Source organism: Peromyscus leucopus, chromosome X, assembly GCF_004664715.2.
Source record: "Peromyscus leucopus breed LL Stock chromosome X, UCI_PerLeu_2.1, whole genome shotgun sequence".
Lineage (NCBI taxonomy): Eukaryota > Metazoa > Chordata > Mammalia > Rodentia > Cricetidae > Peromyscus > Peromyscus leucopus.
In genome coordinates, this window is record NC_051083.1 from 62,370,397 (window position 1) to 62,394,052 (window position 23,656).

Here is a 23,656-nt window from a genome sequence, read left to right on the forward strand (position 1 = left end):
ATATTTTCAGACATGTATATTATTACCCTTTGCTCATTTTCTCACCCCATACTTTTCCCTGCCCTCACAGTACTCCTGCTAGTCTTCTTCCTATCCACAAAAGGTCCCCTTTCTTCTTCCATAATGTATTTTATCCACAGAAAGTGTTTTCAAAATTAGAAGTCAGATTTATATTCACAGGACTACCACAGGATATAATTAAGGTTTGAAGAAAAGGAAAGATGTCACACACCAGAGAAAAGAAACTTTCAATACAGGCAGCAATCATAAACAAAACTAAGGATGAACTTTTCCCACAGTAACAGTTAATCCAAATATCTAATCAGAAAACAACCAGGAACCAGAGACTGTTTCAGACCACAATCTAGAACACTTAAAACAGATCATATATTGTTTCCTTTTTATGTTTACAAAAAAAAAAATGATTCTTGGAAAAAGAGACCACGGGCCCTTGATACACTAGCAGTGGATAACTGGATATAATGGTGGGTTCATTTTTAATTTGAACTGAGACAAGAGGACCATTATGGTGGTTTGTGGTTTCAGATGCCCAAGCCAGTCCAATGGTTTTTTCCTTCCTGCTGCCTGAAGATCCAGATGTAGAACTCTTAGCTCCTTCTCCAGCACCATGTCTGCCTGCATGCTGCCATGTTTCCCACCATACTGACAATGGATTAAACCTCTGAAACTGTAAGCCAGCCCCAATCAAATGCTTTCCTTTATAAGAGTTGCTGTAGTCATGGCGTCTCTTCACAGCAATAGAACAGTGGCTAAGACAGAAGTTGGTACCAGGGACTGGGGTATTACTGTGACAGGCCTGGTCATGTTGTTGGTAGAATGTGGACTTTGTGACTTTTGGATTAGTAAAGCCATGGAATGCTTTAAGATGTGCTTAATGGGCCATACCAGTAGGAACATGGAAAGCAGTGGCGCTGAGAGCAAGGTAGATTATGGCAGCCTGGCTCAAGAGGTTTCCGAGAAGCGGAATATTAGTAAGTGGCCTAGAGACTGTTCTTATATTTTGGCAAAGAATGTGGCTGCTTTACACCCTTGTGCAAAAGTCTGCCAGAGGCTAAATTGAAGAATTTTGGATTAATGGCGTTGGCAGAGGAGATTTCAAAACAGCCTAGTGTAGACTCTGTTGCATGGTTATAAGTGTTCATTCTTATGCAGATCTATAATGAAAAGGAGGAATCTGAGCAAAGAAAAATACAAAATGTATAGTTTGGGGAGAAAAGAGGTACCAGGAAGTGTAATGATGCTAAGTCTAGTGCTAAGGGAGAAAAAAGCTAAAAGAAAGTCTGATGCCAAATACAATAAAGGGAAGTGGTGGCCTCAGAGCAAGACACGGCCCAGCTAAGCTTCTAACTTGTGAAAAGGAATTAAAGAAAAATTTAAGCAGTGAAGGAAACCATAGAAAACCGAAAGCTAATGCAGATGTAATTGAAGGAAATGTGCCAGCCCCAGCAAGCAGCAGAACTTGGCAGTTTCAGCCACATGGTTCTGGCTTAAAAGCCAAGGATACAAGAAAGGGGTTGTAAAATCTCTCTTTCCATGGCTAAGAAAAGCCACCGAGGCCATTGCATGAAGCTGTGAAGGTGAAGCCTTGACTACCTTGGAGACCCCAAGATATTGGAGATGCCAGAGCCGTGGGATACCTGCTGAGAATTGCTAACAGGGAGTGGAACCAGCCTAAGAGAGAGAAGTGTGTTGCAGTCAACAAAGTTGAAAGGAGTTGGAGACCTGAAGAGTGTTTTGACATCAGACATGAAGATGCAGAGTTTGGAGTTTGCCCAGCTATGTTTTGGTCTTGCTTTGGTCCAGTATTTCCTAACTATGCTCCCTTTCTTCCCTTTTGGAGTGGTAATGTATATTCTGTGCCATGGTAATGTATATTCTGTGCCATGGTATGTTGGAAGCATGTGATCTGCTTTTTGATTTTGATTTTACAATTAAGAGATTGCCATGAGTCTCAGAAGGGATTTTGGACTTTGGACTTTTAAACAGTGTTGTGACTATTAGAGACTATGGAGATCTTTGAAATTGGACTGAATGCAATTTTGCATTATCTTATGGCTACAAGCCTATGGTAGCCAGGGAGTGGAATGTGGTGTTTTGAAGAGGAATGACCCCCAGAGGCTTATATATTTGAATGCTTGGTCAATAGGGAGTGGTACTACTTGAAAGGATTAGAAGGATTAAGAGGTGTGGTCCTGTTGGAGGAAGTAGGTTTGGGGGTTTCAGAGCCCAAGCCAGCGTCTGTATCTCTCTCCCTCTTGCCTGCAGATCCAGATGTAGAACTCTCAGCTCCTTTTCCAGCACCATGTCTCCCTGCATGCTGCCATGCTCCCCTCCATGATGATAATGGACTAAACCTCTGAACTGTAAGCTAGCCCCAATTAAATGCTTTTTTATAAGAGTTGCTATAGTCATTGTGTTTTTTCACAGCAATAGCACATTGACCAAGACAAACATGATCTATCTTATAGCTCATGCTAGTATCAGGTTTATCTCAGTATAGAATGCTTGATAAAGACATTTCTGATCACACGGTAATAACAACATGGTGGACTGCTCTCTTTAAGCTAAAGCCTGTGCTAAGTCTGACTCTGGGCAAGAATACCATTTGCTGTAATGTGGTCCATTCTTTCCTTACCTGGCAGTGTTGTACTTCATCAGCCAGGACATGGATAACTGATTGCGGCCCACCTTTCACACCAAACAGGTCTAATTCGTCCAGTGCTTCCAGGGCTGCCTGTGAGAAGAAAGGGAAGAAAGGACAACTGCAGTGGCAGAGCACATGTTTAGTATGTACAAGGCCCCGGGTTCAATCCCCAGAACTGAAAAGAGGAAAAGACACTCAAGAATGGTACATATTGCTTCTTCCTATTATCTTATCAACGTTATGTGATGTTCCTTATGAATATATTTAATGGAACGGAAAATGAAATAACATTCTTTATTCCTAGGACCTTATGATTTTTACTTTGTCTCCCATACTGTCCAAGGGAAAATTTAAATTGAGTTCATATCATTATCCAGTCAAGCAGCATGCTTTAAAAGAGTAATTTGGACATGGCTTATGAATTTATAGGAAAATCATTCTTTCAGTGGGAAGCTCCAATTAAGATACTAGCACATAAGAAATGTGAAACAGCCGGGCGGTGGTGGCGCACGCCTTTAATCCCAGCACTTGGGAGGCAGAGGCAGGTAGGTCTCTGTGAGTTCAAGGCCAGCCTGGGCTACAAAGTGAGTTCCAGGACAGCCAGGGCTACACAGAGAAACCCTGTCTCAAAAAACAACAACAAACCAAACCAAACAACAACAAAAAGAAATGCTAAACATTGACACATTCAGACCCTGTCTAAAAAATTGGAGAAAGAAAGAAGAAATGAGTTAACAGTTGTGTGGCTGCCAAGCACTGGGCCGAGCTCCTGGAGAGCAGTTGAAGAGAGGGAGGAGGGATCATATGAGCAAGGGGGGGCGGGGCAAGATCATTGGGGGGAACCACAGAGACAGCTGACCTGAGCTAGTGGGAGCTCATGGACTCTGGACTGACAGCTGGGGAACATGCAGGGCACTGGACTAGGTCCTCTTAATGTGGGTGACACTTGTGTGGCTTGATCTGTTTGTTGGGCCCCTGGCAGTGGGACCAGGACTTATCCCAAGTGCATGAACTGGCATTTTAGAGCCCATTCCCTAAGGTGGGACACCTTGCTCAGCCTTGATGCAGGGGAGAGGGGCTTGATCCTGCCTCAACTTGATAGGCCAGGCTTTGTTGATTACCCAAGGGAGGCCTTACCCTCTCTGAGGAGTGGATGGGGGTCAGAAGAAAGGGAGGGAGGGGGAACTGAGGGACAGTATGTAAAATGAAAAAAATTTAAATAAAAATAGCTATTTATTCATAATTAAAAATTTAAATTTAATACCCAAACAGAGGATTTTATTATGACCTCCCATCACTCCCACCTCCCTCCACTGTGTGTGTGTGTGTGTGTGCGTGTGTGTGTGTGTGTCTAATCGAACACTGGTGATTTTTCTCTACACATACTATTTTCCTCCTCATCTCCTCTCTGGCTATTTATTGGTGAACTCAAAGCTCACTTATTTGGTTATTTTCTAATGTTTTCAAAATTTTATAATTTTTTTCATGAAATGAATTGCTCATATTTTTGTGAATTCTAAGTAAAATATAAATATATATGTAATATATGTTACATTAGTTATGTAAATACAAAACTGCCTTTAAAAACTGCATTTAAGAACCACTTTGGGTATGTAGAAATATAATCAATTTTTATATATTATTGCGTATATATATATAAAGTATATTTTATATATAAAGTATATTAATGCTTTGTTTAGTTGCATTTCAGAACTCTTTCTAATGCTGACATTTTGTGTATAGAATCCTTTTCATATTCATTTTCTACAGTGATACAATTATTTAATGGTATTTTCTGTCTTTCATGCCAATTCTGATAAAACTTTATTTTTTCGTACTTACTGTGATGATTAAAGTATCTAATTAATACCCAGTTACAACACTTAATAATGAGCCTTCTTGAATTTTTTTAAAGAGATATCTCACTTATTTGAGTATTTAATGGCTCATGGTTAGAGATTTTGGATGGTATATAATTAGTTGGCAGAGTTCCTGATCTGTTGCTAGTTGGTTGCAATTTTTTTTAAAGAGTTGATACTGTTCCACCCTTGCCCGAGGTGGGCAGCCCCAGTGGCCCGGACTGATCAGCTTGGCTACCATCCAGGCCCACAGGCCTTGGTTGACCCACCCTAGCATCTACCCCATCTAGGATCTGCTGGAGCTCATGAAGGGATTGATCCTGTGGAACGATACTAGCAAGATCTCTAAGACTTGTGGCAGCCACGGGATATCCCAGAGGAGTTCCAGTGAGGAGCCAGTGATGATGGTGTGCCAGAAGCCAGAGGCCTCGAACCAGACCAGTGACTCACAGCAATAAACACTTGCCAGTAAAACTGATGGGACAAAGGAGTACACTATATGGCATACCGAAGCCTCCAGTGCCACAAGGACAAATGAAGAGGTGATGGAGAAGCAGGAAAGGAGAAGGAAAGAGATTTTTCTGTTGAAGTGGTTTGTGTTTTGTTTTGTTTTGTTCTGGGTTTTTGTTTTTGCTTCTATTCTTCGATTTCTTTCCTTATGTGGGGGGAGGGCGTGGCAGGAATGAGGGGAGGATATGGGGGGACCGTGAAGTGAACAGAAATAGGGTGCATGAAGTGAAACTCCAAAGAGTCAATAAAGAAGTTTTTTTAAAAAAGTTGTGTGACTACAAGATAATCTAAGAACTATTAGGCACTGACTTATGGTTTCCATATAGAGGCAAATGCCCTAGAAAGATACTATATTCAACTTTTAAACAAATATTAGTTGGCAATGTAAAGAAGAAGTTTTCATGTTTTTAAAAATACACAATGTGTGTTGCCAGGCGGTGGTGGCGCATGCCTTTAATCCCAGCACTCGGGAGGCAGAGGCAGGTGGATCTCTGTGAGTTCGAGGCCAGCCTGGTCTCCAGAGCGAGTTCCAGGAAAGGCGCAAAGCTACATAGAGAGACCCTGTCTCGAAAAACCAAAAAACAAAACAAAACAAAAATACATAATGTGTTTTCAAAGACTGTAGTGAGCATACAGAGTAAGAGATCCACAAAGTTATTCCTCATGTCTACCTAAATCTTTGAACCCCTTGACCATTTCTTCCCCTCCCCTTTATCCCGGTCACCATCACTAGACTCTACTTTGAAAGGCTGATTTTTTAGTTTTAAATATAAGTAAAATTATGCTTTTAAAATAAATTGCCAAAGTCGGGTGGTGGTGGCGCACGCCTTTAATCCCAGCACTTGGGAGGCAGAGCCAGGCGGATCTCTGTGAGTTCGAGGCCAGCCTGGTCTACAGAGTGAGTTCCAGGAAAGGTGCAAAGGTACACAAAGAAATCCTGTCTTGAAAAACCAATAATAATAATAATAATAATATAAAATAAAATAAAATAAATTGCCAAGTGTGAGAGCATGTGACTGAGGCAAGAGGATTGGAAATTTGAAGCTATCTTTGGGGCTATATTGTGAGACCCTGTCTGTCTCAAGAGAATTTTTAGAAATTATTAATTTCTTGCTTTTCTATATGCATTTTCTGATCACAAAGGTAAACCATACTTTAATTTTTAAAAGAACATTTATTTATTTTGTGTGCACTGGGGGGGTTGAGTCAATTCCTTATTCTACCCTGTGGGTTCTGGGAATCAAACTTAGGTCATCTGGCTTGGTGGTAAGTACCTCTACCTGCTAAGCCAACTCATCAGCCTGTTAGTACTTCCTTTGACATTATCATATGAACGAACATAGATGTGTGTGATGTGTACGTGTGAGTTCAGGTTTGTGTGTGTTACAGCGCACGTGTGAAGGACAGAAGACAACTTGCAGAATGGGTTTTCCTTACCTTTACGTGGGTTCTGGGATCAGACTCAGGTGGCTCAGCTTGCATGGCAGGCACTTTTACCCATGCAGCTATCTTACCAGGCCACTGTTAATAACACTGGTGTTTTCTCTTAGTTTTTCATCAGTGCTATTTTGCTTTTTTAAGTATTTTTAATGTTTTGGGGTTGTTTTTTTTTTTTTGAGACAGTCTCAGGTAGCCATGACTGGCCTCAGACACACATAAAGCCCAGGTTGACCTTGAACTCTCATCCTCTGCATTCTAAGTGGTGGGATTGTTAGCATGCACCATTGCTCTTAGCTGTATCTTACTTTTTATAATTAATATAGAATGTAAGTTTTTCCTTGTTATAAAAACTCTATTTTGGTATAATATTCTCTCATATGACTGCAATAAAATATATTTTGCCATTTACCAGTTGCTGTAAATCTAGGCTATCTTCCATTTCGTTATTGTAGAAATGGCACTTTGATAAACATCTCTTGCCAAACTGCAATTTTTTTTTGAGTTCATGGATGGTGTTTCTAACAGTATCAAGCCCATAGAATGGCATATAGTAGCCTTACTGTTAAGCTAACAAATAATAATTTGTTTTCATTTTGAAATATATAAGCATTAATTTCTAGAAGTAGAATCAGTAGGTCAAAGGGTGTGGACAGCTTTTGAGATCAAATGCTAAACTGCTTTTTATGTATATTATACCAATATAACTTGCCTCTAGCAGTATATGACAGTACTCTTCTTAATACAAAATATCTTAATTTTTATACTTTGATTTTAAAAGGTGTATGTTTCTGCATTCACTTGCTTTAAACTGCCAATAAGGTTAGATATTATCTCAAGTATTTATTGCTTATCTGTATTTCCTCAATTATGAGGCCAACCTGACCTTGTCTTGGGAGCACAAAGTAGTTCTGGGTGGCTTCCCTGGAAAAATACCAGCTAAACTGAGAGACCTAAAGGACAAGTAGAAGTTGAGCAAGCACAAAATACTCATTAACAAGAATGGTAAAAGGAGCAGATTTACAGTAGATTAAGCTAGCAGACAACACCTTGATGAAGTGATCAAAGACAGAATCAATGATAACGGGACAAATTTACACCATGTAATTTCCTGATGACAGATGAAGGATACAGCAGTGTCTTTGGGATGGTCTTCCTAAAAACACATAACGTAAATAATGAAGAAATACCACACAAAATAAAAGTACTGGTCTGGAGTACATAGAATAACCAGTCTAGAGTTGGGTACCAAAAGGTAAGGGGGCATGGAGTGGTGTGGGAAGCATGGAGTAGGGCTGCACACATGTAATCCTTGGGAGGCAAAGGCAGGAGGATCAGTTTAAGATTACCTCTAGCAGTATACTGAGTTCAAGGTCATCCTGGTCTACCAGAGATAGTACTACAAACAGAAAAGTGGTAGAGTATGTAGGCAAAAGACTCCAGCCCTAAGACCAAACCAATCAACCAAACAAAAACTAGTCTGTATTTTTCAAAAATGCCAGTGTCATCAAAGTCAAGACTATAAAGTATTGCTCTAGACTGGCTGAGCTAAAAAAAAAAAGACGTTACAACAAAATATAATTTGCTATCCTGGTCTGGATACTGTATTGGAGGGATTTTTATTTTATGAAAAATGACATTATTGGAATAATTTTTAAAAACTGAGTAGGCTTTGTATTATGTATAATCACTCAGTTCCTGATTTTGATAGTCATGCCAAGGTTACCAGAGAGTCTGAGGAAGTTCATCGTGCCTGTAGTTTGTACATTTTCAATTAGCTCAGAAAAGTGTGTATGTGCGTGTGCAAGTGAGCATGTTTATAACCAGGAAGAGGGAAAGATAAAGCAAATATTAATAAACCTTGCATGAATGATGTATGGATTTTTCCTGACATTCTTGAAACTTTTCTTTAGTTTAAAATCATTTCAAAATAAAAAGGAAGGAGCCACAGATGAAAGTCAGCCTAGAACACTTGCCTAGAACTTACTATGATCTAATTTTGGGTTTGCGGTCTCACAATGTTTGCTGTTAAATTATTTCTTTATGTAATTATTTCTAATACATTGTGTTCTTTAGTAATTGAAACTGCATTCCAGACCACATTTCTCATTATAGAGTCTATCAAAAGTCTATCATGACCCACTTGTTCTCTTTATTCCATGGAATATTTTTTGCTTTGAATTGTATTTCATTTCTTTTTCATTTTTAGACTTTACTTTGCCTTAGTTTTAAACTTTCAGTATCAATATGACATGAAAAGTACATACTGTATTTACTTCTTTTTGAAAAACAAGCTGCATCTTTCCTAAACATTTAGTAGGAATGACTGAGCCATGTACATTTGCCATAATGATGTTTGAGTTTACTCCTGCTGTCCTATTTTATACATTCTTACTGTTTCTAGAGAAAATAAGAATGACACAGCCAAGTGGAAAGGTGGTGATGTTGTGGGAGGCAGAGGAGAGTAGAGGGGATGGAGGACTCGGAGATCACTACCTGATACCAAGCTTGGTAGACTGGGCTCTGTGGGGAGAAAGAGCTTCTCTTAGTTTATTCAATGGCAAAGATGGTGAATCTAGTTTGAAACTTGTTGTCCTGTAGGATATATAAACATAGGCAGGCCACAAAAGCCATATGATACCAAATCTGGAACTTACAAAAAAGTTTTTAATATCACATATTCATATTTTCATGAAGGAATTTGAATTTTGTCTGTGCTTTAAAGAACAGTTTGATGGGTCCACATGTACACTAAATTTTTATCTATGACAAAGGTAAACCAGACTCCACTAACCAGACGTGGTAAAAAGAAAAAAGAAAATGTACCTTGGCCATTCCAACTGAACTCGCATTCAATTCTGAGATGCCTTGGTTGGTCTTGTCTCCACGTTCCCATATCCCAAAGTCCTGGCATAAAATAATCAAGATATAACTAGAAAATCATAACCATTAAACATTCACTAGATATGTAATCCTTGAATAAAAAACATCAATAGTAGCAAATTTTCTACATACACACACACACACACACACACACACACACACACACACACACACACACATCCACACTGACTATTAAGGAGCTGACAATGACTTAAATTGGGGCCTCTAAGAAGTGGGGAGTCTCCAACACTTAATCAGGAAGTCTAAGAAATAGAACTCAGTTCATCTAGGAATACTTCTCAAGTTTTCCCCAAAGGCAATTCCCATAAAGTGTAGCACATGGAGGCTAAACAGTAGCTGGTATTTTATGCCAAACACACAGACTAATCTTACTCTCTTGGTACTGAAAGTGTACAATATGTGCGTTATCTTCCCTAATCCTCACATTTTACAGGTGATAAAATTGAGTTACAAAAAGGGTGCTAAGGAACTCACCCAAGGTCATACAGGTGATGTGACAGAACCAAGAGTAGATTCCAAGGAATGGCACTCCATAACCTAGTCTTAGCCATAACTGTGCACATCTCCTTGGTAATACAAAAGTATTTGAAATTACATTTAAGACCTTTTTATTTCTGAAATAACTTCAGAATTACACAGAAATTGCAAAAATAGTACAATGAGTCCCCTAATACTTTTCACTTAGTTTTGCCTAATGTTAACATTGAATATAACCACAGTACAATTGTAAAAAAGTTAAGAACTCAATTCAATTAACCAATTAAGTTAACTATGGACTTCATATGCCTGTACTACCCAAGAGTTGGGATTATAAGCACATACAACCAAGCCTGACTACTAGTAACCTTTTATACTTTCCAAGGTTCTATGCCATTCCTGTCACGTCTCCTTAGTGACTTCCAATCAACAGTGGTTCCTCCAGTCTTGTCCCTTGGGGCCTTGACACTAAAAACTAGTAAAAGCCAAATAAAGCCCATAGTTTGGTTAGTACTGGCTTCTTCCATTTTACTTTTCATATATATATATATATATATATATATATATATATATATTTATATTTATATTTATATATACACACACACATACATATACATATGTTTTTGGAGACATAGTTTCTCTGTGTAGCTTTGGTGCCTGTCCTGGATCTCGCTCTGTAGACCAGGCTGGCCTCAAACACAGAAGTCTGCCTGACTCTGCCTCCCAAGTGCTGGAATTAAAGGCATGTGCCGCCACCGCCACCGCCACCACCACCTGGCTTATTTAAGAAATATTTTGAGAGCTAGTCCAAGACTATACAACTATCGCCAGGCAGCATTGCACATGGCTGTAATCCTGAGATGAGACCCTGTCTCAGAAAAACAAGTTAAAGATTATGCAAACAGCCTGCTTATCCTTAAACGGCCACCCACTGCTACAGCATTCCCCCTAATTGCTTACAGAAATAACTGCTGTGCTGTTTTGATGGTAACTTTGATCTGTTTTCCTTATCACTTCTGTGGTCATTAATTATAATCCTTCTCCAAAGAAAACAGTCCATTATTCCTGATTTTTTTCAGTTGTTTTTCATTTGTTTATTTATTGGGGTGTGTGTGGTGTGTGTGTGTGTGTGTGTGTGTGTGTGTGTGTGTGTGTGTGTGTGTAGCACATGTGTGGCACTCAGAGGACGACTCTCTAGAATTGGTTTTTCTCCTTCTACCTTTACGTGTGTTCCAGGGATTGAACACAAGTTGTCAGGCTTGTACGGCAAGCCCTTTACTCAGTTATTGATATTGTATATCTCTATGGATATTTGGGCTTTTGCTGATTGGTAATGGAATACTATGGCCATTTTGTTGCTTACAATGTTAGTTGTTCAGACAGGCTCCTGCCCTTTTGATTATATTTGTCTTGTGCACTTGTGCCATTCCTTGTTCCTCACTGAGCACTTCTCCTTCAACCTCACCACTGAAAACGCATTCAGCTGGCTATAGTGCTGCACACTCTTAATCGCAGCACTCGGGAGGCAGAGGCCAGTAGAGCTCTGAGTTTGAGGCCAGCCTGGTCTACAGAGTGAGTTCCAGGACAGCCAGGACTACAAAGAGAAACCCTGTCTCAAAAAAAGAAAAGAAAAATGTATTCAATAAATCACCAGAAAAATGTGCCAAGTTTAGAGAAAGAGATGGCCATGTAGATACAGGAGGCATTTAGAATGTCAAACAGACAAGACTAGAAAAAAACCTTCTACATTACAGTATAGTTAAAATATTAAGTATACAGAACAAAGAAAGAATACTGAAAGCTATATATAAAGACAAACCCCATTAGAATAATATATTTCACAACAGAAATTGTAAAAGCCACAATGGCATGGAATGACATATTTCAAGTTCTAAATGACAATAATCACCAACTCCTCAGCCACAAGGAGGAAGATCCTGTTTCCATGAATCCTCAGACTGAATTTGGCTGAGGAGTTAGAGAGGTGAGAAGTGGCTGGGGCTTGTTTCCTCTGATCTTTCCGCATCTACCCCAACATTTGGCTCCAGTTTTTTATTATAAGACAAATTAAGATTCGTGCTACATCTGGTGCCCAACGTGGAGAACAAATTCACAAAAAGCCACTTGTCTGTGGCTTTGCAGCCACCAGCACAGGCCAGAGCTACATGCGGCTGGAGTCCCTCCCCGGCCAGCTAAGTTTCTGTTACAGCCTCTTTGCAGCAGACTCCACCAGCTTTGGGGCTCCAAAAGCCACAGGAATTAGCCACCTTCCCATGTTCCTCCATACAGACAGCGGGCTCTTTCATTTCTTCCCTCTCCTGGTGGTTTGTGGCTTTCTCTGGGCCCCCTCCTTGGGTTGCTGCCACACTGTCATCTAAATCGTCATTGTCAGCAGATCTGGTAAGTCAACTGGGATTTCTTAAAGGGGGCAATTAGTTTTAATAAGAAGTCAGAGAGAGAGATTTTTTTCCCCACATTAAAAAATGGGAAACACTATGCCAAGGAGTTTGGTCTCTGATAATACACTAGACAGTTTGAAAACGGAGCAATTAAATATGAGGATAATTAATTTAGATGGGATTTTATGTAATGTCAATTATAAATATTATTTGTTTGATCATTTGTTTCATCATTTAAAAAGTTTGTTAATATGAGTGCCAAGATAAGTTTTAGAAAAACTTGTTAAAACAGATCATAGAGATATTCAAACCCAGGCAGAGGAATTCAAAGGTGAACCAATCTCAGCATTGCATTATAAGGTTACAGAGAAACAGCTTCTTTCTTTTTCCTTTTCTTCTTTTTTGGTTTTTTGAGACAGAGTTTCTCTGTGTAACAGTCTTGGCTGTCCTGGAACTCAACTGTGTAGACCAGTCTGGCCTCAAACTCAGAGATCAACCTGCCTCTACCTCCTTCAGCAAATCCTACCAGCATGTGCCACCACAACATGCCTTTGCTCCCAGTATTTGTGAAGCACACACACCATTAATCCCAGCACCAGGAAGGTTGAGACAGGAAGTGATGTGGCTGAGGAGTTGCCAAGGTGAGAAGTGGCTGTGGCTTGTTTCCTCTGATCTTTCAGCATCTACCCTGATATCTGGCTCCAGGTTTTTATTACAAGACAATTTTGGATTCGTGCAACATAGATTATTCAATCTGCTTTAATCCAAAAAAACATTAATCTCAAGATATGTTACATTGGTATAGATTTTGGTTTACTGATACAAATTTAAAGTTAATTTTGTTATACTGTATGTATATTTTTACTCTTGTTTAGGGTATTGTGTTTATATAGCTCATTTAAACATATAATATATAATTAAGAAATGCAGGTTCATAGTCATCTATAATAGTCAAATTTATAGCAAATGTTAGGTATGTTTTCAAGGTCATATACAGATATATTTAGATAGACGGATGGTCTTCAAACACTTCAAAGACCTACAGAATATGGCATTTAATGTGTTTAATAACCCAAGGCTTTTCATGACAATGTCTGCTCCAGACAGCACTAATTTACTTCAAAAAAGGGATGGTGGGCATCAAAGAAACTCCACATGGAGTTTGCTCTCCTTATAGCAAAAGTTAGCCATTTGGGGAAAAAAATTCCATTTCTTCAATTGCTGACAGTATACTGTCCAAACTGGACCAGCAGAACACCCCCCCCCAAAAAAAAACAAAAAAAACAAAAAAAAACAAAAAACAAAACCCACCAAAATTTCCTGCTTCTCAAAAATGTCTGTCAGACGCAGGGCGGTGGTGGAGCACGCCTCTAATCCCAGTACTTGGGAGGCAGAGCCATCAGATCTCTGTGAGTTCGAGGCCAGCCTGGTCTACAGAGAGGGATCCAGGACAGCCAGAGCTGTTACACAGAGAAACCTTGTCTTGAGAAAAAAAAACAAAACAAAACAAAATGTCTGTCTGATATACTAAGCCTATAGGCCAAAGATGGATGTACCAATATTACAGAAGAATTCTGGGTGACTGTCCAGGCAGTCAGATGTCCCTGTCATTAGGTAACATTTCACCCTCTGGGGTCTTTCATGGAATTAAACACTAAATAATTAGACTTAAAGTTTTCCTTAGTTATGATAAAAGGTAAATTAGGTATAAAATTTTAGACTCACAAAGATAAATAATAGAATATTTTCTCTAAATTTGCCAAATACAAATGGACTGTATATTGTAACTGTAATCCTTACTCAACAACTGTTTTTGTTGTATACAATTTTACTGTGTTAAAGTTAAAATCTTCCTTTTTAATTAGACAAAAAGGGGAAATGTGGAATATTCCTTTACACTGTGCAAATATATGTCACTGTGATTGGTTTAATAAAGAAGCTGGCTGGCCAATAGCTGAACAGGATAAGGTTAGGTGGGAAAACAAGACTAAGGACACTGAGAAGGAGAAGGGTGGAGTCAGAGGAGTCACCAGCCAGACACAGAGAGGAAACAGGAAGTGCAAGATGAAAGAGAGGTAACACCACATGGCAGAATATAGATTAATATAAATGGCTTAATTTAAAATGTAAGAGTTAGCTAGTAACAAACTTGAGCTATTGGATGAGCATTTATAATTAATATTAAGCCTCTCTGTGGTTATTGAGGAGCAGGCTGATGGGACAGAAAAGTCACCCTACACCAGAGGGGTCAAGAACACCACAAGAACACAGCCACAGAATCCACTAAGCAGGGCTCATAGGGGCTCTCAGAGACCAGAAGCAGCAACTACAGAGCCTGAATGCATCTGCATCAGGCCCTTTGCATAGGTGCTGTGGTTGTTTAGCTTAGAATTTTTGTTAGACTCCTAACAATGGGAATGGAGATGTCTCTAACTCTTTTGCCTGCTCTGGGACCTATCTCCTCCTACTAGGCTGCACTGACCAGTCTTGAGGAGGGTCTACACTTAGTCTTATTGCATCCTGGAATGCTGAGTTCAGTTGATAGCTTTGAAACTTCTACTAAGCATAATGCTTTTTAGTTTTTTATGTTTTTGCGTGGATAAATAGTTCGTTCTTTTTTATTATTGAACAATATTACCTTTCATAGACATACTATAATTTGTTTATCCATTCACCTATTGATGGATATTTAGATTATTTGAGGTTTAGGGGATTATGAATAGAGTCTTACTGAACAACAGCAACAGAAAATTCATATTAGTCTAAAGAAAAAACACATTTCTGTAGTGTATAACATAACATTTTATACAGGAAAGTGTTATAGATGATGACTTAATATAAACTTACTTCATATGGTAGTTTATAAGGGAAAAACCTTTTGTATAGTACATTCTAAATATACCAACAATAAACACATGAATAAATTTTATGTACAGCGAAGTGGCCCATAACATCACTCAGTAATTATGATTTCTTTTTAAGATTTCAATTAAAATAAGACCATAAGGGGCTGGGGATATAGCTCAGTTGGAAGAGTGCTTGCCTAAGGCTCAAATACTAGCACCACATAAAACTGGTCATGAAGCTCATGCCTGTAACTCAAACACTCCCAGGAAGTAGAGGCAGAAGAAACAGAAGTTTAAGATCACCCTCATGTTCGGGACCAGCTTGAGCTAGTGATGGCTTTAATAAAGTATGTTAAATTAAAATAGTAATATAATAAAATGACTACAGTTTAGTCTTGGATTGCCGAGTACACACCATGAGGTATGAAACTGGAAAGAAATGAAAGCATAGTATTGGGACCCTCTTGATCACTCTACCACGTGTGAGAGGGCAAGCAGGGGAATGAAAATCTTAGTAAAGAAAGTGAAAATGGTTTTGTTAGGAGCCTTTTTAATTAGTTTATTATAAGGTTTACCATATGAGAAGAAATGGGTTGTTCAGTACGTCAAAAACAAAACCACTCTTTAAGTCCATTATAAAAGAAGTACTTACAGCAGTTTTATATGCAGCTTCAATGTAAAACACAAGGTTCTGTATAAAATTGACTTCATCTAGGCTGTGGATGATATGGAGTCCTGAAGGAAAAAGAGAGAGTTGGTCAGTTATCACTCAGGGCCCCAGAAATGGCAATGACTTAGTGAACTCAGCTTACATCAACTTCATTTCAATTGACTTGTACTTACCTGTCCAGCATAACTGGCTTTTATCGTTCTTCCCCATATGTTATTAAACACTTTGTACTGAGATAGTCTATCATATAGCTCATTGATCCCAAGTATATAGTATAATGGGTTTTATTGTGTATACAGTATATATCCATCACCATCAATGTTGGGATATGTTCATCACAACAAAAAGTAATTCTTTACTCACTGGACACTCATATAAATGGAAGTGTATGGCATGCAGGCTTTATGTCAGTGTTTGTTCACCAACACAATATTTTGAAGGACCCTTTGTGTTGTGAGATGCATCAGTACTTCCTTTACTGCAAAAAAATATTGAATTGTATGAATGCACCACATTTTATTTATGTAATCATCACGTTACAGACATTGGATTGTTTCTACTTTTTAGCTATCATAAATGCTGCTGCTATAAATATTCGTGTACACCTTTTTGTGTGTGAACATGTTGCCATTTTTCTTGAATATCTAAATACTTAGGAGAGAAACTGCTAGATTATATGGCAACTATATTTAAGCTTCTGAGGCATTACTAGACTGCTCTCCAAAATGGTTGTATAAATTTACATTAAATTTTGTTTTCATTTATATTTATTTGTGTGTGTGCATGCCATGGTACACAAAGTCAGAGGACAACTTGAGGAGAGTTGGTTCTCAGATTCCACCATATGGGTCCAGGGATTACATTCAGGTTGTCACGCTTTTTACCAAGCACTTTTATTTGCTGAGACTCCTCCTTCCCCTCATTTTACATTCCTCAGAGCAGTGGATGAAGGAGCAATTTCTCCCTTTCTTCAGCAACACCTTTTATCTGTCTTCTTGATTACTATAATTCTAGAGTGGCTGAGGTGGTTCCTATGGTGATTCAGGTCAGCAGTTCTCTAGTGACTAATGATGCACAGCATCTTTTCATGTACTTAATGGTTATTTATATATACTCTTTAAAGAAAAATCAATTCAGATCCCCTAGCCACTTTTGAAATATTTTGAGCTTTTTTTTATGTGTATGGGTATCTTTGCCTGCATGTATGTCTGTGTACCACATGTCCATGGGGTCCAGAAGAAGGCATCAGATTGCCTGGAACTAGAGTTAGAGATGGTTGTTAGCTACCATATGGGTGCTAAGAACTGAACCAGGTCCTCTGGAAGAGCAGTCAGTGCCATTAAATACTGGTTCATCTTTTTAGCCCACTATGGCCATTTTAAAGGAAGCTATTTTTTTCTTTCCTTTTTCTCTTTTGTTTTAAAACAGGATCTCCCTATAGCCTCAAATGTGAGACCCCCACACCTTTACCTTCCAACTACTAGGTTTAGAAGCATCTACCATCCCACCACATCTGACTTAATTATGCTGGTAATCTAAATAATGAGTTATTAGAATTCTTTATACTTTATAGCTTATATATGATTTGCAAATATTTTCTTCTATATCTATGTTGATTTTACAAACACACATGACACAAATACATACATACATGAGACAGAGAGGTGTTTGTTTTTTAAATGGAGTCATATAGGTCAGCATCAAATTTGCTATTTAGTTGAGGATGACCATTAAGTCTGAATCCTCCTACCTATATCTCCCAAGTGCTAGGATCACAAACTGACATCATACTATACATAGATTCTCTTTTACTTTCTTGAATGGGTCTTTGGAAGCATAAATATTAATTTTGGTAAATTACAATTATGATTTTTTCTTTAGCTGTTTATGCTTTTGCTATCATATCCAAGAGAATTCTCCCTCTTTTTTTCCTTCTTTCCTTTTTTTGAGAAAAGAGCCCCATGTATCCTAAGATGATCTTGAACTCACTGTGCAGTTGAGCCTGGCCTTGAACTCCCAATCCTCTTGCTTTGTGTCTAAATTTTTAATTTGAAAACTGGGTATTATTATAGAGTACATTGTGAGAACACTAGATCCTGATACCCTCTTCTCTGGGGATTGTTTTTGTTTATTTAGGGATTTGACTGAACTCTCTCTGCTGTGGATATCGCTCTGTATGCTGTGAATGTGTGTTGCTTTGATTGATTGATAAATAAAATGTTGATTTGCCAGTAGCCAGGCTGGAAGTATAATACAGGCGGGATAAGGAGAGAGAAGAATTCTGGGAACAGGAAGGCTGAGTCAGGAGTTGCCAGCCAGTCACAGAGGAAACAAGAGGTAAAAGTACCGGTAAGCCACAAGCCACGTGGCAACTTATAGATTAATAAAAATGGGTTAATTTAAGATATAAGAACTAGATAACAAGAAGCCTGCCATGGCCATACAGTTTATAAGTGATATAAGTGTGTGTTTACTTGGGTCTGAGTGGCTGCGGGCCCAGGCTGGACTGGAAAAAAACTCCAGCTACATCTTTCAGTAAAATGTATTCCCCCAGTGCACACAGCCTCTGGTAGTCCTCAGAGGATACAGCCTTGGGGACATGCATTGTCATCCTTAGAAGACAATGTTGATATTGGGGAAAGGAGCTCATTAACTATCTTTTTCCAAGATGTGGTAGATATCTGCCTCTGTTGGTATCAAGGTAAGCCCACACCACTGACTTCAACTGATCACTCTGTTGTTTTGTAGAATCACCAAACATAAATTGCCCCATCATTTTAAACAATTAAACTCAGGCCCTTTCCCATACAATCTTTGAGTCAAGTCTTTGATACTTGGGCTAACACCTAGAAGCACCCCTTAGCTTTCTTTGGATCTGTTAAAATTTCTAGCTAATCTGTCTTTTAGTTTCTTGTTGTTACTGAACAGTTAACCTCATCTAAATTATTTAGACATGTTTTTAAAAAAGACTTAACTTTGTTGTGTGTGGGTTTTACCAGCATGGGTGCACCATGTGTATGCAGTGCCTGTAGAGGCCAAAAGAAGGCATCAATCTCCTGCAACTGGAGTTACAGATGGTTGTGAGCCATCATGTAGGGGCTGAAACTTGAGCCCAAGTTCTCTGGAAGAGCAGCCAGTACTCTTAACTGCTGAGTCATCTATCTGGCCCTTCATCTTAATTACTAAGAACCAAAATCTGCATTGAACTTTCCCAAACTTCCTTCAAGAAGTTAATTTTCTTAAGAAGAGCTAAAGAGGCCGGCCGGTGGTGGTGCACGCCTTTAATCCCAGCACTCGGGAGGCAGAGCCAGGCGGATCTCTGTGAGTTCGAGGCCAGCCTGGGCTACCAAGTGAGCTCCAGGAAAGGCGCAAAGCTACACAGAGAAACCCTGTCTCGGAAACAAAAAAAAAAAAAAAAAAAAAAAAAAAAAAAAAAAAAAAAGAGCTAAAGAGCTTTGCTTTTACAGTTTGTTTCTACCCTCCATCAAAACTTCTGTGCCAGGGCTCCAGCGCTGGTGGGGTACAGAGGTCTATTTCCTTTGGAATGACACTTCTGTTTTCCACACTAGGCTCTGGACAGGAGTTGGAGCTTCTGATCATCCCAGCTTGCATATTCCAGTGTAGGATGGTGGTTGAACCAACCAAGAAGCAGACAACCTAGTATTCTCACTCTACTCTAAGGCAGATTCTACTTCACTGGTGTCTGGGGGTATGGAGGACCCCAAAGCTGTACTTGCCTGAACTAGGGCTTCTGCAATACAGAGCTTGGGAGAATGATAAATGATGCCAGCCTATTTTCTGAGGGAGAATCAGGAACATTAAACTAGAGCAATGGTTCTCAACCTGTAGGCTGTGACCCCTTTGGCAAAACTCTAGCTCCAAAAATATTTTTTATATTTTTATATTTTATATTTTTTAGATTACCTTTTGTAACAGTAGCAAAATTACAGTTATGAAGTAGCAATGGAAATAATTTCATGGCTGGGAGCACAACCTGAGGAACTGTACTAAATGGTCATAGCATTATGAAGGTTGAGAACCACTGCACTATAGCTTAGGAGAGAGGAAGCCTGTGTTCTGGTTATATCCACCTCAGACAATGATTCAATTATCCTGAGTTGGGATAGGAGACAGATTGAGACCAGATACCACAGTCTCTCACTGTTATAAATAATTTAATTTCTTGGAGTGCTTCTCTACTTACTGTATGTCCCTTTGGGCAATTTCCAATGGCTTCAAAGGACTTGTTTGTTCTTAAATTTTCAGCATTTTTGGCTGTTTTGCTGGAGTCTATGGAGCTCTTCATGCTACCATTGTATAAGCTGCAATCAAATTCTATGTAAATCTATCTTCAAAAACATTGCTAATACTCTACGAAGATTTTTCATACTCTTTTCACCAATTATATCTAACAAAGTTCCTTTTTAATTTCAACTCAAATGCACTATACAAAATTTGTGTGATTTCTTGCAAAAGTATTTCACTAATGTCTTTGCTAATCTTCCATCTTGATTTTGTCCCCCATCCAATCTATCTTCTTGTTATTAGAATGAACCACCTTAAAGTCCCCTGGTTATCTTCATCGAATGGCTCGCTACAGAATTGCAGACTATAATTTCAAACTATTTAGCATGCTATACAAGTCCTCAAATAGCTAGCCCTAACTTACCTTGATGACCAGTGCCTTCCAAACTTCTATACTTATTATTATTACTTTCCCGTTCTGAATTGTAAATTTTGATTTATTCACTTATTTCCCAAAGACTTAATCAAATAATATCCACTGTATTACAAGCGCCTATCAAGGTCATCTGACTGAATTGAAAATTATTTAAGTTAGGAATCAATAAACATTTGTTTAATGAATATATCTCATGAGCCTTTTTAAAGTATCTCTGCTTCCATCTGGGGGATCATTTTAAAAACCATCAGGAATATTTAGTCAGTACCTGCCTTTTTTAACACACTTTTAGTCCAGCACTTGGGAGGCAGAGGCAGGTGGATCTCTGAGTTTAAGGCCAACCTGGTCTACAGAGCAAATTCCAGTACAGCCAGGGCTACACAGAAAAACCTTGTCTCAAACAAAACAACAATAAAATAAAATAAACAGCTTCCAGGGTTGGAATTAAAATATTTTTCAAAATGAAATTATAACTACCATTCTATTTAAATAAATAAGACAAAATTATATTTATTCTGGAAGAAATTTCTCGTCGAAAAGAAAACTAACTGGGTAGCCAATTCATAGTTTTGCAGAAAGGTTATTCAGACTCTAGACTATGTGTTCTAGAAGAAAAAAATTAAAGAGTTTATTGGCAAGCATTTATTTGAAAGAGAAAGAGAAAAGAATATCCTGAGGGGACTCCCAGTTTGGGTGCCTTTAGTATCAAATAGGAAGACAAAGAAATTGAAATGTCAAAAATGCAGGATTCCGGACTGAGCAGACGGCTCTGCTGTAAAAGTACCTGCCTTGCAATTAGGAAGACTTGAGTCGTGATCCCCAGAAACCACAGAAAAGCTGGGCACGGTCATGCGTATTTGTAACTCTAGCTCTGGGGAAGCGGGGAGAGAAAGGCAGTGTTCACTAGTCAAGTCAGTCTAGCAATTAGTAAGCTTTGAGTTCAGTGAGAGACCCTGTTTCAAAAGATAAGACGAAAAGCAATGGAGAAGACACCTGATGTCAACCTCTGACCTCCACATACATAGGCAGACATACAAACATGTACTTCTACCCACATAGGAACACACGCACTACAGATACACACACGAGTGTGGTACTAGCTGGATATGATGGTGCACACCTATAATCTCAGCTAATTGCGAGGCTGATGAAGGAAGATTACAAGTTTGAGGCTAGCCTGGGCAATTTAGTGAACCCCTCTCTCTCAAAAAAATTTAAAGAGCTAGGATTTTAGCTTAGTGGAAGAGTGCTTGCCTAGCATGTGTGAGTCCCTGCATTGAAACCCTAGCACCACAGGAAAAAAATGGTATTGTCAATACGTTAACTTACTCGGCTGGCCTGGAACTTGCAACAATCCTTCTGCATCTGCCTCCCAAGTGTTAGAATTATAGACAGATGTGAGCTACCATATTTCTTACAATTTTCTTTTACATATCAAGCATCAAAATATAATCACAAACTACTTACATAGAATATTGTTTAATAATAAAACATATATATATTTACATTCAGATCATACTCATAAAGAGCATATAAAGTGGGTGGTTCTGTAGCTACACTAATCACAGGCATACTAGTGTATAGTATGAAAATAAGAAAAAAACTTCAACCTTCCTTCCTATCTCCTGGCAACTGAGAATTAATAAATAATAAAAATGCCTGTCTAAAACCTAGCCAAGAATTCCAGGTTCCTATTTTGAAAGAGTATTAATTAGCTTAGCACTGCAAATTTGTTTCTCAATACAATAAGATATATCCTAGACCTCAAAAAACTTATCTAGCTGTACAAAACTTTTAAAATCCCATTATTTCTAATGTGCTTCTTTGAAGATATTTTATTTTCTGGCCAATACCTACAGAGAAGCCAAAAGGATCAGAGTAGATGCTCCAAGCTTAGGGGTGTGCAGTAACTCTCTCCTTGTACTGACCTGAGGCAGTCATTTGTGCTAGGAAGAGCAGGTACACAGAAGTAGCATCCAACTGGAGGTGTCCCCACTGGTCATCACCCACTACCGTGGCACAAGTTGTGGTGTTGTACTTGGCATGGAGGCTATCCTTAGTACTCTGACTATACTTGAAGGACTCTACTTTATCCACCTGGAAAGAAAACAGTAGAAGAAGGGTAGTCAGAAAAGTCAACCCATATGCTATGTATCTGTGGTATTATGGCATACACCAGTGCACTCTGCCTTCCCTAAGCCTAACCCTGAGTGAACATTTAAAGTAAATTGTTACCTGTTTCCCCTACACTGAAAAATCTGTTACTTTTAATTAAAAAAAATGGTAAAAAATAAAAAACCACCCAGCTATTTTCTGTTCATCACCTCTCTTCTATGCTTTTCAAATGTTTGCTTTGCCATATTGTAGAGAAACTGGAAATTCAAAGTATTAACACTTTAGTAAAATAACTTAGTGTTACACATTTGTTCCTGAAATTAAAGTAGGAATCTACAGATACATTGAGAGAAGAGACTATTTTTATTTAGGCATGTGTGCATAGCAGTTTGTAGGTGTGGGTACCCCCAGAGGCCAGAAGAGGGCATCAGATTCCTTGGAGCTGAAGTTATAGGCAGTTGTGAGTCACTCAACAAACTCAGGTCCTCTGCAAGAGCACTATGTGCTCTTAACCTCTGAGCCATCTCTCTAACTCCAAGATGATAAATTTTGAAGATACCATAAAAAGTGTTAATGAGAACCATATAGAGTAATAGAGAAATAGTATTATAGAAAGCTGAAATTATAAATTAGAAGAGAATCATTGGGAGCTGGGGATATAGCTTAGTGGTAATGTGTTCTGAGCGTGCATAAGGCCCTGGGTTCAATTTCTAACACACACACACACACACACACACACACACACACACACACACACACACACGGAGAGAGAGAGAGAGACACAGAGACACAGAGAAAGAGAGAGAGAAAGAAAAGAAAGAAAGAAAGGAAGGAAGGAAGAAAGAAAGAAAGAAAGAAAGAAAGAAAGAAAGAAAGAAAGAAAGAAAGAAAGAAAGAGAGAGAGAAAGAAAAGAAAGGAAGGAAGGAAGGAAGGAATGAAGGAACGAAGAAAGGAAGAGAGAGAGAGAGAGAGAGAGAGAGAGAAAGAAAGAAAGAAAGAAAGAAAGAAAGAGAAAGAAAGAAAGAAAGAAAGAAAGAAAGAAAGAAAGAAAGAAAGAAAGAAAGAAAGAAAGAAAGAAAGAAAGAAAGAAAG

The 23,656-nt window shown here is 38.6% G+C and overlaps 1 protein-coding gene across 8 annotated transcripts in view; it reads right to left on the reverse strand.

Moving 5' to 3' along the window:
• Phka1 (phosphorylase kinase regulatory subunit alpha 1) overlaps window positions 1-23,656 on the reverse strand; it is a 132,892-nt gene that overhangs the window by 102,772 nt on the left and 6,464 nt on the right. For all 8 annotated transcript variants that reach the window (XM_028892032.2, XM_028892031.2, XM_028892030.2 and 5 more), the window contains exons 4-7: window positions 22,377-22,545; window positions 15,750-15,832; window positions 9,298-9,378; window positions 2,657-2,755 (exon numbers count right to left, since the gene is read on the reverse strand). In XM_028892032.2, coding sequence (XP_028747865.1) covers window positions 2,657-2,755; window positions 9,298-9,378; window positions 15,750-15,832; window positions 22,377-22,545 — 432 coding nt within the window. The remainder of the gene's footprint in view (window positions 1-2,656; window positions 2,756-9,297; window positions 9,379-15,749; window positions 15,833-22,376; window positions 22,546-23,656) is intronic.